At 47.0% G+C, this 15,352-nt stretch overlaps 1 protein-coding gene across 3 annotated transcripts in view; it reads right to left on the reverse strand.

Moving 5' to 3' along the window:
* The window catches only part of SLIT3 (slit guidance ligand 3), a 610,083-nt gene that overhangs the window by 207,355 nt on the left and 387,376 nt on the right, over positions 1-15,352 (reverse strand). For 2 of the 3 annotated variants that reach the window (XM_079918437.1, XM_079918439.1), the window contains exon 5: positions 7,327-7,398. The exons of the other annotated variant lie outside the window; for it this stretch is intronic. In XM_079918437.1, coding sequence (XP_079774563.1) covers positions 7,327-7,398 — 72 coding nt within the window. The remainder of the gene's footprint in view (positions 1-7,326; positions 7,399-15,352) is intronic. 3 annotated transcript variants of the gene reach the window in all.

A 15,352-nucleotide genomic window follows, 5' to 3' on the forward strand; every position in this document is an offset into this window, starting at 1 on the left:
CATATCTTTTTTCAGACTGATGGAGTCTAATTTACCCATTTCTTTTATTATTGTTCTCATTTCAGAGGATTTACTTTAATAAATCAACTGGTATTTATCGAGCACTTACATTGGTGGCCAGGGGGCCAGAGAGAGAAGAGTGCTCTAGGGGAGTATTTATCATATTATATACACTCTTTGTGTATCTGTTGGCCTCCCTCTGTGACGAGAAGCAGGTACTGTGCTTATTCATCTTTTTTTTTTGCAGGACTTGCTCTGGGCCTGGCGAGGGTAAGGGCTCAATGATGGTTTGTGGAAGGAAGAATGGAAAAATGGGAGAGTGGAAAGAAAGAAGGAAGGAGGGGAGGAAGGGAGGGGCGGGGAAGGGAGGGAGGAGGGAGGAAGTGGGGAAGAAGGGAGGGGGGGAAGGGGCAGGCAGTCAGGCAGGCTGCTGTGATCCCTTTCTTTACACAGCTTATTTGGGTAGCACTTAGCAAACTGGGGTGACGTCCAACTGCCTCCAGTAGCACCTCAGAACCCGACACACGCAGTCAGGAATGCAAAGAAGGAGAGGGTAGAAAACCTTCTGCACCTCGGAAAGGTGACGCGTCGGCATCCGCTGGCCTCCTGAGAGCAGATTTTCCCAAATCCCCCTTCCAAGACGCAACATCGGTTCCATCAGGAGAGGCAGGCACAACTCCGGTCCTCTGGCTCCGCCCCGCTAAGCCCTGGTGAATAAGCACTCAGTTCACCCATCCGGTCTGCTGCCAGGACCTGCTGGCTTTCTCCCGTGGGTTTCTGTAGTTTGCCGCTGCCTCTTTAGGTCCGCTTTGCCTGCTTGATTCAGGACTATAAGCTTTCACCAACTGCACAAGTCTCCTTGCTGGCCACCCTGACTCCAGTCTCTGCTTCTCAGCGATTCACCCTCCCCACTGATGCTGGAGCCGTCTTTCTGCAATGAAAATCCGATCACACTGCTCCCCTACTAAAACCTTTTCGTTGGATCCCCCTTGCCATTGCCATATGGATCAGGTATTCAAGGTCCTCCCTGACCGTCATTCCCACATCTTCCACCTCCTGTCTCACTAACCTCAACTATCTTCACTGTTCCTCTTGCACGCTGTGCTCCAGCCACGAATCTCTGACAAGCCTCAACTCTTTCACATACCTCTGTCCCTTTGCATAGGTTGGTGATTTTTCATATGCTGTTCCTTCTGCCTGGAATGCCCTTCCCCTGGGTGAACTCCTACTCATCCTTCAAGGCCCAACTCATGTCACTTCCTGAGTGAAGCCAGAATCAGGCCTGTCTCTCTGGGCTTTCCCACATCTTTGTCCTTACCTCCAATGGAATCCTGGCCCCTGTCCTGCCACCACTGATTTACTAGTCTGCCCCCTCACCACACTGTGAGTTCTCCAAGTACAAGAACGGTGTCATATTCTTTTTATAATATCATTTTCATATTAAGCATTTTAACAATAATGCATGATTTTCTCATATGTAATAGGCCAAGCACAAATGCTTGAGGAATGAAAGAACAAATACATTCACTGGATTTGTTCTTAGTCTACCTTATTTTCTGCCATGAGCCATTTGGGCACTGGGGATTCCACAGTGATTGAGAAAGACAGGGTCCCTGTGTACACATGTTCATTCTGTGTGACATCCAGAGACAGGGTGACAAACAGATGAATGAGATCATTTCATAGGGTGATAAGTGCTCTGAATAAATATAACTGGGTAGTGGGATAGAGAGGAAGGGCAGTGGGGGCTGAGGAACTGCTTTAGATGGGTCAAGGAAGGCCACTCTGAGGAGGTGATGTTTGAGATGAGACCTGAACGATTTGAAGGAGCCAACTGTGTGGAGGTCCGAGGGCTTAGCATCTCACGCAAAGGGAGGAGCAAGTGCAAAGGCCCGGAGGCAGGAAGGAGCTTGGGGTGTTCAAGGATGGACTGGAGCATGGGAAGCACAAGGTGAGTGAGAGGAGACCCAGATCGTGTAGAGTCTTGCAGGGCACGACCAGGAGCGTGAACTCTGTTGCAGGTGCAGTGATGGAGTGAACGGCTGCTGAGATCAGCAGACAGAGATGCCACCAACCAGTGGGCACTTCCTGTCCCTCCCCCCTCCCCGCCCAAACACACACAAGGTTACCGCCTGCTCCTGGGGGCCGGCGGGAGGGCAGTGCAGCAACTCAGACTAACTAGGAAACACAAAGGCCGCCTGCCCAGCTTTGTTTTGAAACCGTCAGTTCCAAATTTTGCTAGCTGGCAGAGACAGGGGTTATTGATTTTCCCTTCTGGAATGCATGTCCTACAGAGTCCTCGCAAATAGAAACTGAAAAACAGAGGAAAACATAACTGCTGAGAAAGATAGAGCAAGGGGGCATTTTTTTAAAAAACAATCTATACTGGTTCTGTCTTTTTCTTATTATGCTTTGTGGGATTGTGGCTTGTCATCTCTCTTTTTGTCCAATTCATTTCCCCCCTATCTCTATGTCTTACAATTGTCTCTCTCTCTCTCTCTCTCTTTTCTCTCTCTCCCCTTCTTTTTCTCACTGTGTCTTCCCAATCCCTAGCATGGCATTTGCATATGGTAGGCAGGGAATACTGGCATGTCAAGTGTTGGTCTACTGGTCAGTCTACCTGAGTGCCTCTTTCTCCAGATCAATCTATCCATCTCATCTCCCTTTAAATATAGCACCTTTCCCCCTCCTAGACAGGCAGCAGAGTGGGATCAGCCCATAAAACCAGCTTTTAGTAATTGCAGAGAGTGGTATCCCCAGCTAATTACTTTCTCTTTTCTCTGGAGAAGCAGGAAGCAATTAGGGGCTTCCTTCTGCTGCCTGGGTAGGGGCAGGGCGCCAAATCCCTCCAGCACCAGTATTACAAGGTTCAAACACCCCCCTGGGTCCTTTCTCTTGCCTGTGACAACAGCTGTACGCTTGCCTACTTGCCTCTGTGAATCAGGCCTCCAACTGCCAGCAGCCTCCTTGGTTACTCTTTCCTTTTTCCTGTTGCTAGCACGGCTGAGTAGGGAGTGCTCTGGGTAGACAGCAATGTCTATGGATTGAGTCCAGAAGACGGTTGAGTGGGTTACAAAGGGCAGGCTAAGTGTGGAGGCCTAGGCCCAGTGGTGTCTGCTGACTTTTACTAAATTATACACACTGATCAAAACTCAATTTTGGGGCTTCCCTGGTGGCGCAGTGGTTGAGAGTCCGCCTGCCGATGCAGGGCACACGGGTTCGTGCCCCGGTCCGGGAAGATCCCACGTGCCGTGGAGCGGCTGGGCCCGTGAGCCATGGCCGCTGAGCCTGCGCATCCGGAGCCTGTGCTCCGCAACGGGAGAAGCCACAACAGTGAGAGGCCTGCGTACCGCAAAAAAAAAAAGTAAAAAACCAACCAAACAAAAAAACCCCCAATTTTGTCATCTGGAAAATGGGGGTAACACAGTCTCTTCCTTCTTGAGGGGGACTGTCGGGACAAGCAAAGAAAATCCATATCAAAACTACAAAATTATAAACAAGAAATAGCCAATCCTTGCTTTTCTCCTCTTAGTGAAGCATATGGTATCACGAATAGGCCCAGTTGGTATTTCAAGCCTGACATTCCAATAATTTATCATCTTCTCCTATTTTATTTTACTTAAGTAACAAGTAGAAGAGTGTTATATTCCCTGAGCTCACACAAGGTGATGGAGAAGGTTCGAGGGCTGGCAGTTCGTTTATAAACAGATCGATGAAAGGGATGTACATTCCTGAGGTTTAAACTTCACTACTCATCACTCACAAAAGAGACAATCTCTACAAGTGGGTAATTGAGGTCTGGTCGGAGGAGGGTGTTTCCTTAACAGGTTTTATACAAATTTAATTTCCGCAAAGCGTCTCGTATTTTACAGGTACTGACGCATATTTCAATGCACAACTTCAGTCATCAACCTTTACCCAGATGCCTCCCTTCTCGAACTTGCTCCTCAGCTTGGGTCCTATACGTCCAATTACCCACACTTCATTTTCTCTTAAGGCCACAGGATTATTTAATTTCACTCCCTCTTAGTCAAACCAGAGATGTAGCTGTGGTCACAGACCAAAGTCTCATAACCAGTAGAAACAGGACAGGATGTCAAGTTCACCAACACATAGAAGACGCTCCGTCCACACTGCCTGTGGAAGACGGGACACTGCTTTACACTCAACTCATCATCTTCCAGCCTGGTTCTTCCCCTGATCTTTCAACCTCTGTGGAGTGGGAGCTCCAAGAAGGCAGAGCTCACAGATACGTATCTTACTTCCCGCATTTACCCCCAGAACTGGCACGTAGTAGGAGCTCGAAAAACATTTTGAGGGCTGCGTGGATGAATGACTATGGGAATGTGCGATCATTCTCGGTGTCCTCCAAATATGGAGCTCATCATTTTCCCCTTCCTTTCCCTGGCCTCTAGTAACTTGTGGATTGCCACTTCCCTTGCCTCGGTCTCCACTGGCGTCTTACTGGGGGCTCCTCCTTTCATTCCTGACTGCGAGCCCTGATCCCTCACGTTGGACCACAGCCTCATCTCCCACCGGCCCCCTCCTTCTTCCACCTTGTCCTGTCCTAGGTTCCTCTTCCAGAATCAATGGTTTCATCATGACCTTTCCCAGATCGGAAGCTAGCCACCTTCTCAGTACCTACATCTAAAGTCCATACTCCTTGCAGGCAAGGCTCGCCACCACCTGGTCCCCACTTCTCTTTCTGACCTGATCACCTATTACTCCGCGTCATAATCCCTCCACTCCCATAAGACGGCTCGGCGTAGGTCCCTTAAAACACACCTTGTATAGGTTTGCCTCCCCACTCTGCACACGCTATTTGCCTGTTCATTCGGCAAATTCCAATCATCATTCCGGGCTCCGTGAAAGTCTTTACAATTATAACAACAACAAAGGAAGACAGCAGTAATAGTAGCTAGAACTTTCTAAGCACCTTCCACATGCCAAGCATAGTACTGAGTTATTCATACACATCATTTCATTCACCTTCACAAGACCGCTAAGAGGTTAGGTACAATTCTTATCCTCCTCTCCCTCTGGAAGAAATCTAGGCTCAGAAGCGTCAAGTACTGTACCCGAGGTCACAGACTCAGTACACAGAACAGCTGAGAACCAGACACAGATTAATCAGATGGCCACCCTTTGGGCGACACTGCCTAAAGCTACTGTTCTTCTCTGAGCTCTGACAGTCCTTCATAATGCCTGGCCACTCATTGGACCATTTTGCTGTGGACTGTTAAATTATTAAACTTCCTCTCGTATGCACATTTCTTGTCCCCAGTTATACCATAAGTCACCTGAGAATTACACATCTGGGTCTTAGAAGTTCTGGCCCCCCAGAGTATGGTGACTGAACTGATTAGAAGTAGGAAGTAACCAACCCCTTTCGTTTTGTTGGTTAATTCATCCTTTAAGCAGTGAGTTTACTCTCCTCCCCTGTCCCACTAGATCCTTGCTGTTTAGGACACACATCCAGGTGGAGAAGGAGGGCCTGTCCGTAGTTCTTGAGTTTGCGGACTCTTAACACTTTTAGCTCCTGAGGCCTTTGTGAAGTTAGAGACAGTACAGGAAAACAACAACGACCCCCCCAAACCCCAGCAACTATTGAGGACCACTGTGACACTAAATCACTTTCTTGAGAATCAAAAATGTAGCTGGTAATTACACAGCCCTGCTTATCTATCACCACAATATGTTTTCTTATTAATTGGCCCATTTAAAATTAGAGCCATGAGATAGGCTAGATATACCACTTTATGTATGTAAGATGTTAATTTAGGGCTCAACCCTCAAGAAGCTGGTTGACTTTAAGTTAGTCACTGCCCTTCTCTGGTCCTCAATTTTCTCACTGCTGATCTGTGGGGTTTTATTGGATCTGTAAGTTCCCCTCTCGTCTTGCTTTCCTGGGATGCTAATCAACACAACCTCTTAGTTTTGCTTTATGTGCACCATCTCGAGTCACACTTTCTGCAGCTTTGTCTGCTCCTCCCGGCCCGCTCCTGCTTGTGGGCAAATGCTTCCAGATGAAGCAATGGGTAGCCTGCTGTCTGGAGCCCCTTGCAAAGTGCTCTCTGTTCCCTGCTCCCTGCACCCCAGATGCCTCTGCCCTCTGGTGTGCTTTGCATGTCAAATGCCTAAAGCTTTCTGCTCCGTTCTCAGCAAAGGGGAGGCACATAGCTTGTATCAGGAAGCCAAAGTCAGCTTCCCGGCACGCCAAGATCCCTGCAGTACTTACAGGGAGAACTAAGAGCTAAAGCAGTTTAAAAAAAAATCTCCTTCAAGACTTCTCAAGTTGGATGCAAGCCTGTGGAGGAGGTCAGTGGGCAGAAATGCCTTCTCTGTACCCCTCTCCAAACACATGGGCACAGTGGTGTGGACAGAAAATTCAGGAGGCACACTCCTCATGAAGGGAAGGGCCCGGGAGTCCTGATAAGCGGCAGACAGCAGGGGGCCAGGTAGGAAACAACAAAGGTTATTTGGCAAGTTCAAAAGCATGGTGATGGAACAGTTCTGCATCAGTTGCAGTAATGGGCAACGGAATCTGCACGTGATAAAATGACACAGAATTGCACATGCGCACATGTGTGCACACAGACACAAGTGAGCGTGTGTAAAACTGGGACATCTGAAGAATAAGGTCTGTGGATTGCACTCATGTCAATTTTCTGGCTTAATATTATATGAGAGTTATACAGGGTGTTACCACTGGGAGAAAAATGGGTAAAAGCGAACACAGACTAGTCTACTATTTTTGAAACTTCCTGTGAATCAATAATTATTTCCAAATAAAAATTAAGAAAAACCCCAAGCACCTAGTGCAGTAGGTCTGACTATGTCTCCCCATGATCCTGGGACACAAGTCCTGACTCTCCCTCACAAGATCCTAACAGTGAGATCTTTACCATCTTTGTCTCCCATTTACAGAACACTTACTATGTACGAGGCACTAAGCGTAAAAAACATTTTCTCGTTTGCATCGATACCCCACCAGGCTATCATCCCTATTTTATAGAAGGTGATGACCTTGGGAGAAGCTGACTTGAGCCCCAGGCCCACAGAGTGCGGCCAGGCTGGGACTCAGGTCTGGGACTCTGTGTTCATAGCTGGGGACAAATCTCCAGAGAAGGATAAGATTCCCTGGAGCTGCCGTGGTGTTCGACGTGTGTTCCCTGGAAACCACTTAAGCACACCCCTCAATCTGTCTCAAAGGCGCCTGGACTGAGGGCACAAGTCACGGGGATACCCCCTCCCTGTCCCGTGCCCCTCACCCCTGCTCTGGCCGGAGAACCACTTCCGCAGCGAAGCAACAAAAACATCACTTACAGGTTCTTCACGTCTGCGATGCCTCGGAACGCCTTCCTCGGGATCCCCAGGATCTGGTTTTCGCTCAGATCTCTAAACAAGAAGAGAAGAGGCACAGGCATGAAGGACCCAGGCCCGGCTTTATCTGCATCTCATTATGAGAACAAAACCCCTCTGGAGGCTGCCTCTGCGGTCAGGAGTGTTTGGGGGACTGTTTAGTCTCAGGCCCCAGGCTGCCTACAAGCCTTCACATTGTTCTTCTAGCGATGGCCTTGCTGAAATGGTTACCAGGCCAGCGGCTCGCCTCCAGGGCGGGCTCTGTGGGTGGTCTCACACCTCCAGGCCACGAGCCAAGTGCTGGGTTATTTGTTGCACACACACTACACCCAATTCTCTTGTTCTGCCACCTCCCAGAGATGACCCCTTCCTCCGCCTCCGCACAGCATCCCTCCCCCACTGCAGGGTCAACACCACTCAATCTCCCATCTTCTCAGGGACCCTCTCTGCCTTTCTCATCTGAGATTGGAATGGAGCCTGGCCATCCTGACTTTCCGATGGGGGATGACCCTCTCTGCTTTTCGAGAGCCCCAGAGAGACCCCTGGGGGCCACCTGGATCGTGCTAGTGACAGGCATGATGAATTCAAATTGCATTTCCACAAACCCACCCAAAATGGGGGTCCCACTGCACCTCATGTAGCATTTAGCAATGCTAACATGTTGCTCTGAGTAGGGAGGGGAAGGGACAAAGTGTCAGGTCCTGAAGCTGGCTCAAACCCAAGTCTTGTACCAGGGTCCCCTTTAAGAATCCCCAAAGCCTCAATATCCTTTCCTAAGACCCATGCATTTTTTTTTTTCATTTTGTTTTCCAGTTTTATTTTTTGCTGGACCAAACACATGCACTTGTTTTCATTCATACCCCAAACTTGCTTGGGGTCTTAGTAAGTAATCAAGCATATATATGTGTATCAATCATATATATATATATATATATATATATATATATCTCCATTATTTTCAAAAGAACACAAAAACCTTCAGATATTAAGGTAAAAAATTACCTACCCAGACACAACCACTGTTACCAATTAGGAGTAATATATATATAAATGTTACCAATCTGATCTCATAGTATGTAGTCTGTTTTAACCTCTTTTTTCGCATACTATATTGAGAACATCTGTTCCTGTCATTAACAGTACATGTATGCCAACATTTTTTTTTTTTTTTTTTTTTTTTTTTTTTTTGCGGTACACGGGCCTCTCATTGTTGTGGCCTCTCCCGTTGCGGAGCACAGGCTCCGGACGCGCAGGCTCGGCGGCCGTGGCTCACGGGCGCAGCCGCTCCGCGGCACGTGGGATCCTCCCGGACCGGGGCACGAACCCGTGTCCCCTGCGTCGGCAGGCGGACTCTCAACCACTGCGCCACCAGGGAAGCCCCTATGCCAACATTTTTAATGGCTGTGTATCATCCAATTCTATAGATGGCTATATGATCCCACGGCGCTAGGTATTTATTTACTTGCCATTTAAGGAAACACCAGGATGAATTTTCCTGCCCACACATTTTGAGGACACTTGTACAGCTACTTCCTTGGTATAAAAGTCCTATAAGGAGAATGTGCTGGGTCACAGGGTAAACGCGTCTTAAATTGCCGTGTTGTCCTAGAGACGGATGGACACTCCCACACTGATTTTCCAGGGGCACTTAATCGAAAGCTATAGATGACTCCAAATATATTTGGAAAGAGAGGTCAGACGACCATCCTCCACTAAAACCTGGGCCCTCTAAACCATCATGTTGCCGGGAAGCAGGAGGAAACACAGGAAGCAGAAGAGAGGAGCCCGTTTTTCTGCTCTCATCGGCTGAGCTGAGCGGGCAACTCTGAGTGGCGGGCTAAAACTCAAGGCACGTGGGGATTGTCTGGGGCCGCTGTTAGATACCCAGGCAAGGCTCAGAGTTGGGGTAGGGTGCAGAGATAAATACAGAGAGAAATCCTGGGGCTGAATAACAGGGTGCTCCCCATCTCAAATCCAGTTTCCTCTGCCTGTGACTGATATAAGTAAATTCAAATGCACAGGGAGCCCCACTGCAGGCTCCCCCGGCTGGGCCTGATTCAATGAGCAGGGCTCCAGCCTGGAGTCGGGGCACTGAACAAAGCCCACGATGACAGCAGAGGTCAGGCAGTGTCACCAAGGCCACTCCTCTGCTCTCCATCAGCCTCCAAGAGAAAGGGGCCCAGGTCCTGTCATCTGACTAATGCAATTTCCACCAGGCATCTGGGCTATGCCCAAGGCTCCGGCAGCCACAATGGGCCTGGTCTTTTCTGCCAAGCGAAGGCTGGTCTCCAGGACAGCAAGCCCCTGCCCGCTAGCCTCCGAGGCTCGTATGCTAGTTGTGGCCGCTCTGGGAAACAGCTCAGGCCACACTTCTGGCAAACGGCTAATGATCAAAATCAGGGGCCGGTGGAGGATACAGGAGAGACGTTTAGAACGATCAGCTCTAAAAACGCTTGGAAGCCAGATGAAGGGGTACCTATCCCAATTATGCATTAACCCTTTGAGGTTAAGGCACCCCGGTATACTGAAAGAATAGCAATTGTATGAGGGTTCTGGTTTGCAAGTACAGCGGGATGAAGAAAGGACAGCCGTATTTAAGCAGAAAAATCTGATGGAGTTGCCGAGCAGTCTCCCACGGAAGCAGTCACACAGACAAAATCCTGCCCTCGGATGGGACGGCCACTTGGGTTTCCGTTCACTATTTTCTCGCTGTAACTATACCCAGGGTTGCTCCTACTTTCAGGAGCCTCGTTGAAAGTACAGCTCTTTCCGTCTCCCTGCCATGGCTTTCCTCCTGCCGCCACTGAGCGAAACAGTAGATTGTAGGGAATTTATCTGCTACCCAGGACAATCTGCTTGTAAATTTTATTAATTTTATTTTCCATTGAGCCTCTCTTCTCTGGCTAACAATACCGCGGCCATCCATCCACAGGACTATACATTGATTTCATAAATACCTCCAGTGGGCTGACAAACTGACAGCTTTAATGGTGTTACTGATGGGGCGTGGAGGAGGGTTCAGGGCTGGGCGCTTCATTTTCGGTAACTGTCCCTTCACAATTATCTCGGGGCCTTTGTGGGGGTTCCTAATAGTGTGTTTATCTCAGCGTGATGCCAGAGCATGGAGCTATTGTTAAGTACTATCCTTGAGAGAGACAAGAGCCACCATTTTCGGCTGACACTTAAATAAAAATAACAAAATCTATCCATAGTGCCCACGAGCTTAGTTCCGGTCAATTGCTTGTTGGGGGTTTAGTGCCTCCCTGTTCCTGCGGGAAAAGGCTCAAAAGTGACCAGGTTTGAAAGGGAACTTGCTTTTTCTTTTTTTTAACCTTAGATGAACGGGATGAGGTTGGAGTAGGGTGAGAGAAAGAATGGTGAGCTGGGATTTTCTGGGGAAATAAAGGAAGATGGCTGGTGGGAAAGGCTTTCTTGGTTGGGAAGTGGGGTGCCTGACTGGGATGCCTTTTTAAATAATTAGGATTCTGAAAGAAAGGCGAACTGCATTAGCTAAAGTGCATTTTCCTGCTTCTGGAAAATGATTAACTGGCTGATCATTCCATCCAAAAACACCAGACCAGAGAGGACTTATTAAGGAGACAGTAAGTCAAATAGGAGTTGGCAAGAACCAATATATCCCCCTTCCAGCCAACATCCCCCCCCTTTTTAATTTACTAAAATGCTTTGGACACAGATTAACTTTCTTCGCAAATTTATTATTGCTTCATCTACCTTGAAACAGGGACTGCAGACGCTTTGATAAATGGATTGAAAGGTTGTCTAGTTCCAGTGGAGCTTTTGAAATGCTTCCCGGGCTCTCCCTGCAATGTCAGACATGCTTTGTTCTCAGAGCAACAGTGAATGACAGTCCCCACCTTCACCCCACCCCTACCTCCCCATGTTTACCAGGCAAGGCAAGAAACAGGTAAACGCTCTCCTTTTTGCTCTGGTGGGGACAATGCGTTTGTCTCGGTCACTTTCATGCTACCAGAAAGTCCTGTCTGTGTTAAATGGAAGTTTATGGCTCCTAGAGGTCCATGTCGAATTATTCCGAAGGTACAGAATGGGACTTGGAAGCTCCTCAAGAATTGGGGAATTCTTGTGTGGGAAGTGGATAGAGCCACTTATTAGCTGTACGATCACACAAACTACTGAAATGCTCTATGACTCAGGTTCCCCATCTTTACAGTGAGGCTATTCATTTTACTGATCTCTTGCAGATTAATACTGAGGATGAAATGAATTGGTATGTGTATACTTTGCACAGAACCTGGAACCCTGGAGGCATTCAGTGAAAGGCTGCATGTATTTCTTGGACTTTCCCTCCATTTAGCCCTGGATTTGCATCGCTGAAAATGTCCCTTTTCACTATCCTCAGGACATATGGCTACAACTCTGCAAAGAATAGAACACATAAACATTGCTAATATTCTTTCCATAAAGTCTGAGGGAGGTTAAACTTCCCCTCATCTATCATCTAGATACGAGTATCCATATCTGATTCTAGATTCTTTTGGATAAAACAGGAGAGGTTGATTCAGGAGTAAAGTTCTGTCTTCGGTTGGGCTTGCTCAGATGCAGATGTTTGGCCAAGTGATGGATTCACAAAGTACTCCTGGGAGAGGCAAGAAAGGGATGGAGGAAATAGGATGGAGAAGGAAATAAAGGACAATGAGGTAAAGTGCTGGTCTTAGCCCCAAACCCTGGGAGCTCCTGTCTCTAACCAAGGGATCTGGGTCTTTGTAGCCCAGCATCAGACAGTCCTTGGTTAGACCACCCAGGAGAAATGCAAATTCCCTGGCTCTGCCTGTTCTCCATAAGGCTGGATGAAGTGACACTAGCAACTCAAGGACAGGTTGCCGAAGAAGTTCCCAGCCACGACTTTCAGCAGCAAAGTCCAAAGAATCAGGAGATGGGGGCCAATGTCAGCAAAGGGAACCCAAGGGATCCAAACCAAAGCATTTCATAAGAAGGCTTCAAGGTCAGTTTTCCTAAATCAGGAAAGATTTTTTTAAAAAAATCTTTCATCTCAGAAGATTAAAAAAAATCACCCCTGAAAGATGACATATCCAGGATCAAGGATCAAGAGGCCATGCATGGTAGGGGGTGGGAAGCAACTGAGCAAAGAAAACTGGAGCAACCCAATCTGGTACCTTCTTTATCTACCTCCCCAAACCCTTTGCACTAAGACGAATCAAATGCCTTTTTAGTAACATTAAAAAGAAAAAAATCCATCAACTCTTGATTAGCCAAACTAAAAGAGGGGATGACCTAAAAGCATTTATATTTAGAATCCTTTATTGGATTTGGGATCAGGGCAGTGAATTGCGATTCTGATTCTCTTTGGCCTCAGTATGTATTAAAATTACTTTCCTAGTAATGGAAAGCCTAGTAGGAAGAAACCGCCCATTGGTGCAGTAGGTATCAATCCAAACTCATTTCATTTCTGATGGATAATCTATGAATCTAAAATTTCTTGGACTCTCAATGCTACCATCCTATACAAAGCTGAACCTTGATCCCCTACCCCCAACTCCTCAAATATGGTAACCATGACACATCACTCTGCTCTAGGATCCAAAGAGAAAGATATTGTTTTGCTTACCTTGTTTGATACAGCAGGAGGGACAGATATGCAGGAAAAATTACTCCCTGGGGGTTCTACACTGTGGGCTTCGGGGAGGATTTATCTTAAAAGGTGAATCTCTTGTGCAGGCGAAAGCAAGATTATATGTTTGCAGTTGGGTCACTGTCAAAACCAAATGAGCCCCAAACATATGTCCCAGCTAGGAAGCCCTGGTACCTCCAGCTGAGTGTCCAGTTAATTGCATCCTCTGTCTGAGGGAGGTTACAGTGGACCACCTGAATCATTTCCTGCAAGAAATGCCACCTATCTCAGAGACCCAGAGACTCAAAGTATCAATGGGGGACGAAAACAATGATTTCCCACTGCTCCGGCTGGGTTTCTAATATTTCACGGCAGCAAGAGTTGACACTGCCTGCTCCCTTGATGTGAAAAGTTACTGAATGAAACATTTCAATAAGAGCTCCTTCCACTGTGCCTTCTTTGATAAGCTCATTAGAAAAGTCCTAGTCAGAGCGTTCAGGTGTTTAATATTGGTGGATTAAATGCCAGTTCAGATTCTTACTTCACTCAACAAAAAAATGAATTGAGCACCTACTACGTGCTACACTACTGAGACACAGAAATGAACAGAACCAAGTTTCTGTACTCCTGGAACTTGCATCTCATTGACCCCAGATACAAATAAACAGACTCCTTTATATGAACATAAACATCTAGACACCTCAAAAAATAAGAGCTGCAGTTTCACTCTTTTTTCCTTTTCAACAAGAAGGAAGCCTGTATTTAATTCACACTGCAAGACTGTTCCTAACCACCAAGGAAAATAATTCACACTTTTGTTTTACTCGAGGTCCAAAATCTTTTTTGGTTTTTAGGAGCAGGGAAAGGGAAAGATGCCAATCTGAATCACTGGGACTTGCAGAGGTGCAGACTTGTTTCATCAAGTATTTTGGATTTTATCTATCTATCTATCTACCTATCTATCTATCTATCTATCTATGGCTGCATTGGGTCTTCGTTGCTGCGTGTGGGTTTTCTCTAGTTGTAGTGAGTGGGACTCACTCTTTGTTGCGGTGCGCGGGCTTCTCACTGCGGTGGCTTCTCTTGTTGCGGAGCACGGGCTCTAGGCGTGCAGCCTTCAGTAGTTATGGCACACAGGCTTCAGTAGTTGTGGCGTGCAGGCTCTAGAGCACAGGCTCAGTAGTTGTGGCACACGGGCTTAGTTGCTCCGTGGCATGTGGGATCTTCCTGGGCCAGGGCTCGAACCCGTGTCCCCTGCATTGGCAGGCGGATTCTTACCCACTGTGCCACCAGGGAAGTCCATGGATTTGTCTTTTAAAGTGGACAGTTTGATAAAAATCAGGACAGTTTGAAAATGTTATTAAGAGTTGGCATGGCATGGGGCAGCTGTTCTCACAGTGGGGCTCACCATCTACCTGATCAGAATTTACTGATGATGCTTTGAAAAAAATACAGATCCCTGGTTTTTAAAATAATTTAGATATGATCATGGTATTGTGTTTTGATATATTTGCTACGTTATTATTGTTCTTTTCATTTATGTCTTTATCTTTGAGAGATACATACCGAAATAATTAAGGATGAAATGATGATGTCTGGGTTTTGCTTCAAAATAATATAGAAGAGGGAGAACCGGGTAGAAGTATAGATGAAACAAGATTGGCCATGAGTTGATACTTATTAGAGCTGAGTGATGGGTATAAAGGGGGTACATTTATAATCTGTGCTTGACTTTTACACAAGAGTGAAATTTTCCATAATAAAATTTTTTGTGTGTGTGTGTGTGGTATGTGGGCCTCTCACTGTTGTGGCCTCTCCCGTTGCGGAGCACAGGCTCCGGATGCGCAGGCTCAGCGGCCATGGCTCATGGGCCTAGCCGCTCCGCGGCATGTGGGATCCTCCCGGACCGGGGCACGAACCCGTGTCCCCTGCATCGGCAGGCGGACTCTCAACCACTGTGCCACCAGGGAAGCCCATTCCATAATAAGAAAATTTTAATGCCAATTCCTAGGACCCATCCCAGACTTACTGAATCAGAAACCTTGGGAATGAGTTCTGGACACTTTGGGCAAGTGTGAGAACACGGGTAGAATGATTATTTATGTGATTAGGTGTTAAGTTCATGTTCTAGCCGCGTGTCTTTACGAGCATTAATACAATTCTCTAAGCCTCACCTTGTACTTCTGTGATATTAGGATAAGCATTATAGATAATGGACAAGCAAGTGCTTTCTATATTTGAACGCAGGATATAAATGCACATCACTATCTTCATTTCATTAGCATGAGGTTAACAAACATAGCATCTTACTTCTTTACGTATCTAGTCTGCTTGGGTCCAAGATGCAAAGGCCTCCTGTGTCTCAGGTGTGACCCTGCTGGT

This window comes from Stenella coeruleoalba, assembly GCF_951394435.1.
Source record: "Stenella coeruleoalba genome assembly, chromosome: 3".
NCBI lineage: Eukaryota > Metazoa > Chordata > Mammalia > Artiodactyla > Delphinidae > Stenella > Stenella coeruleoalba.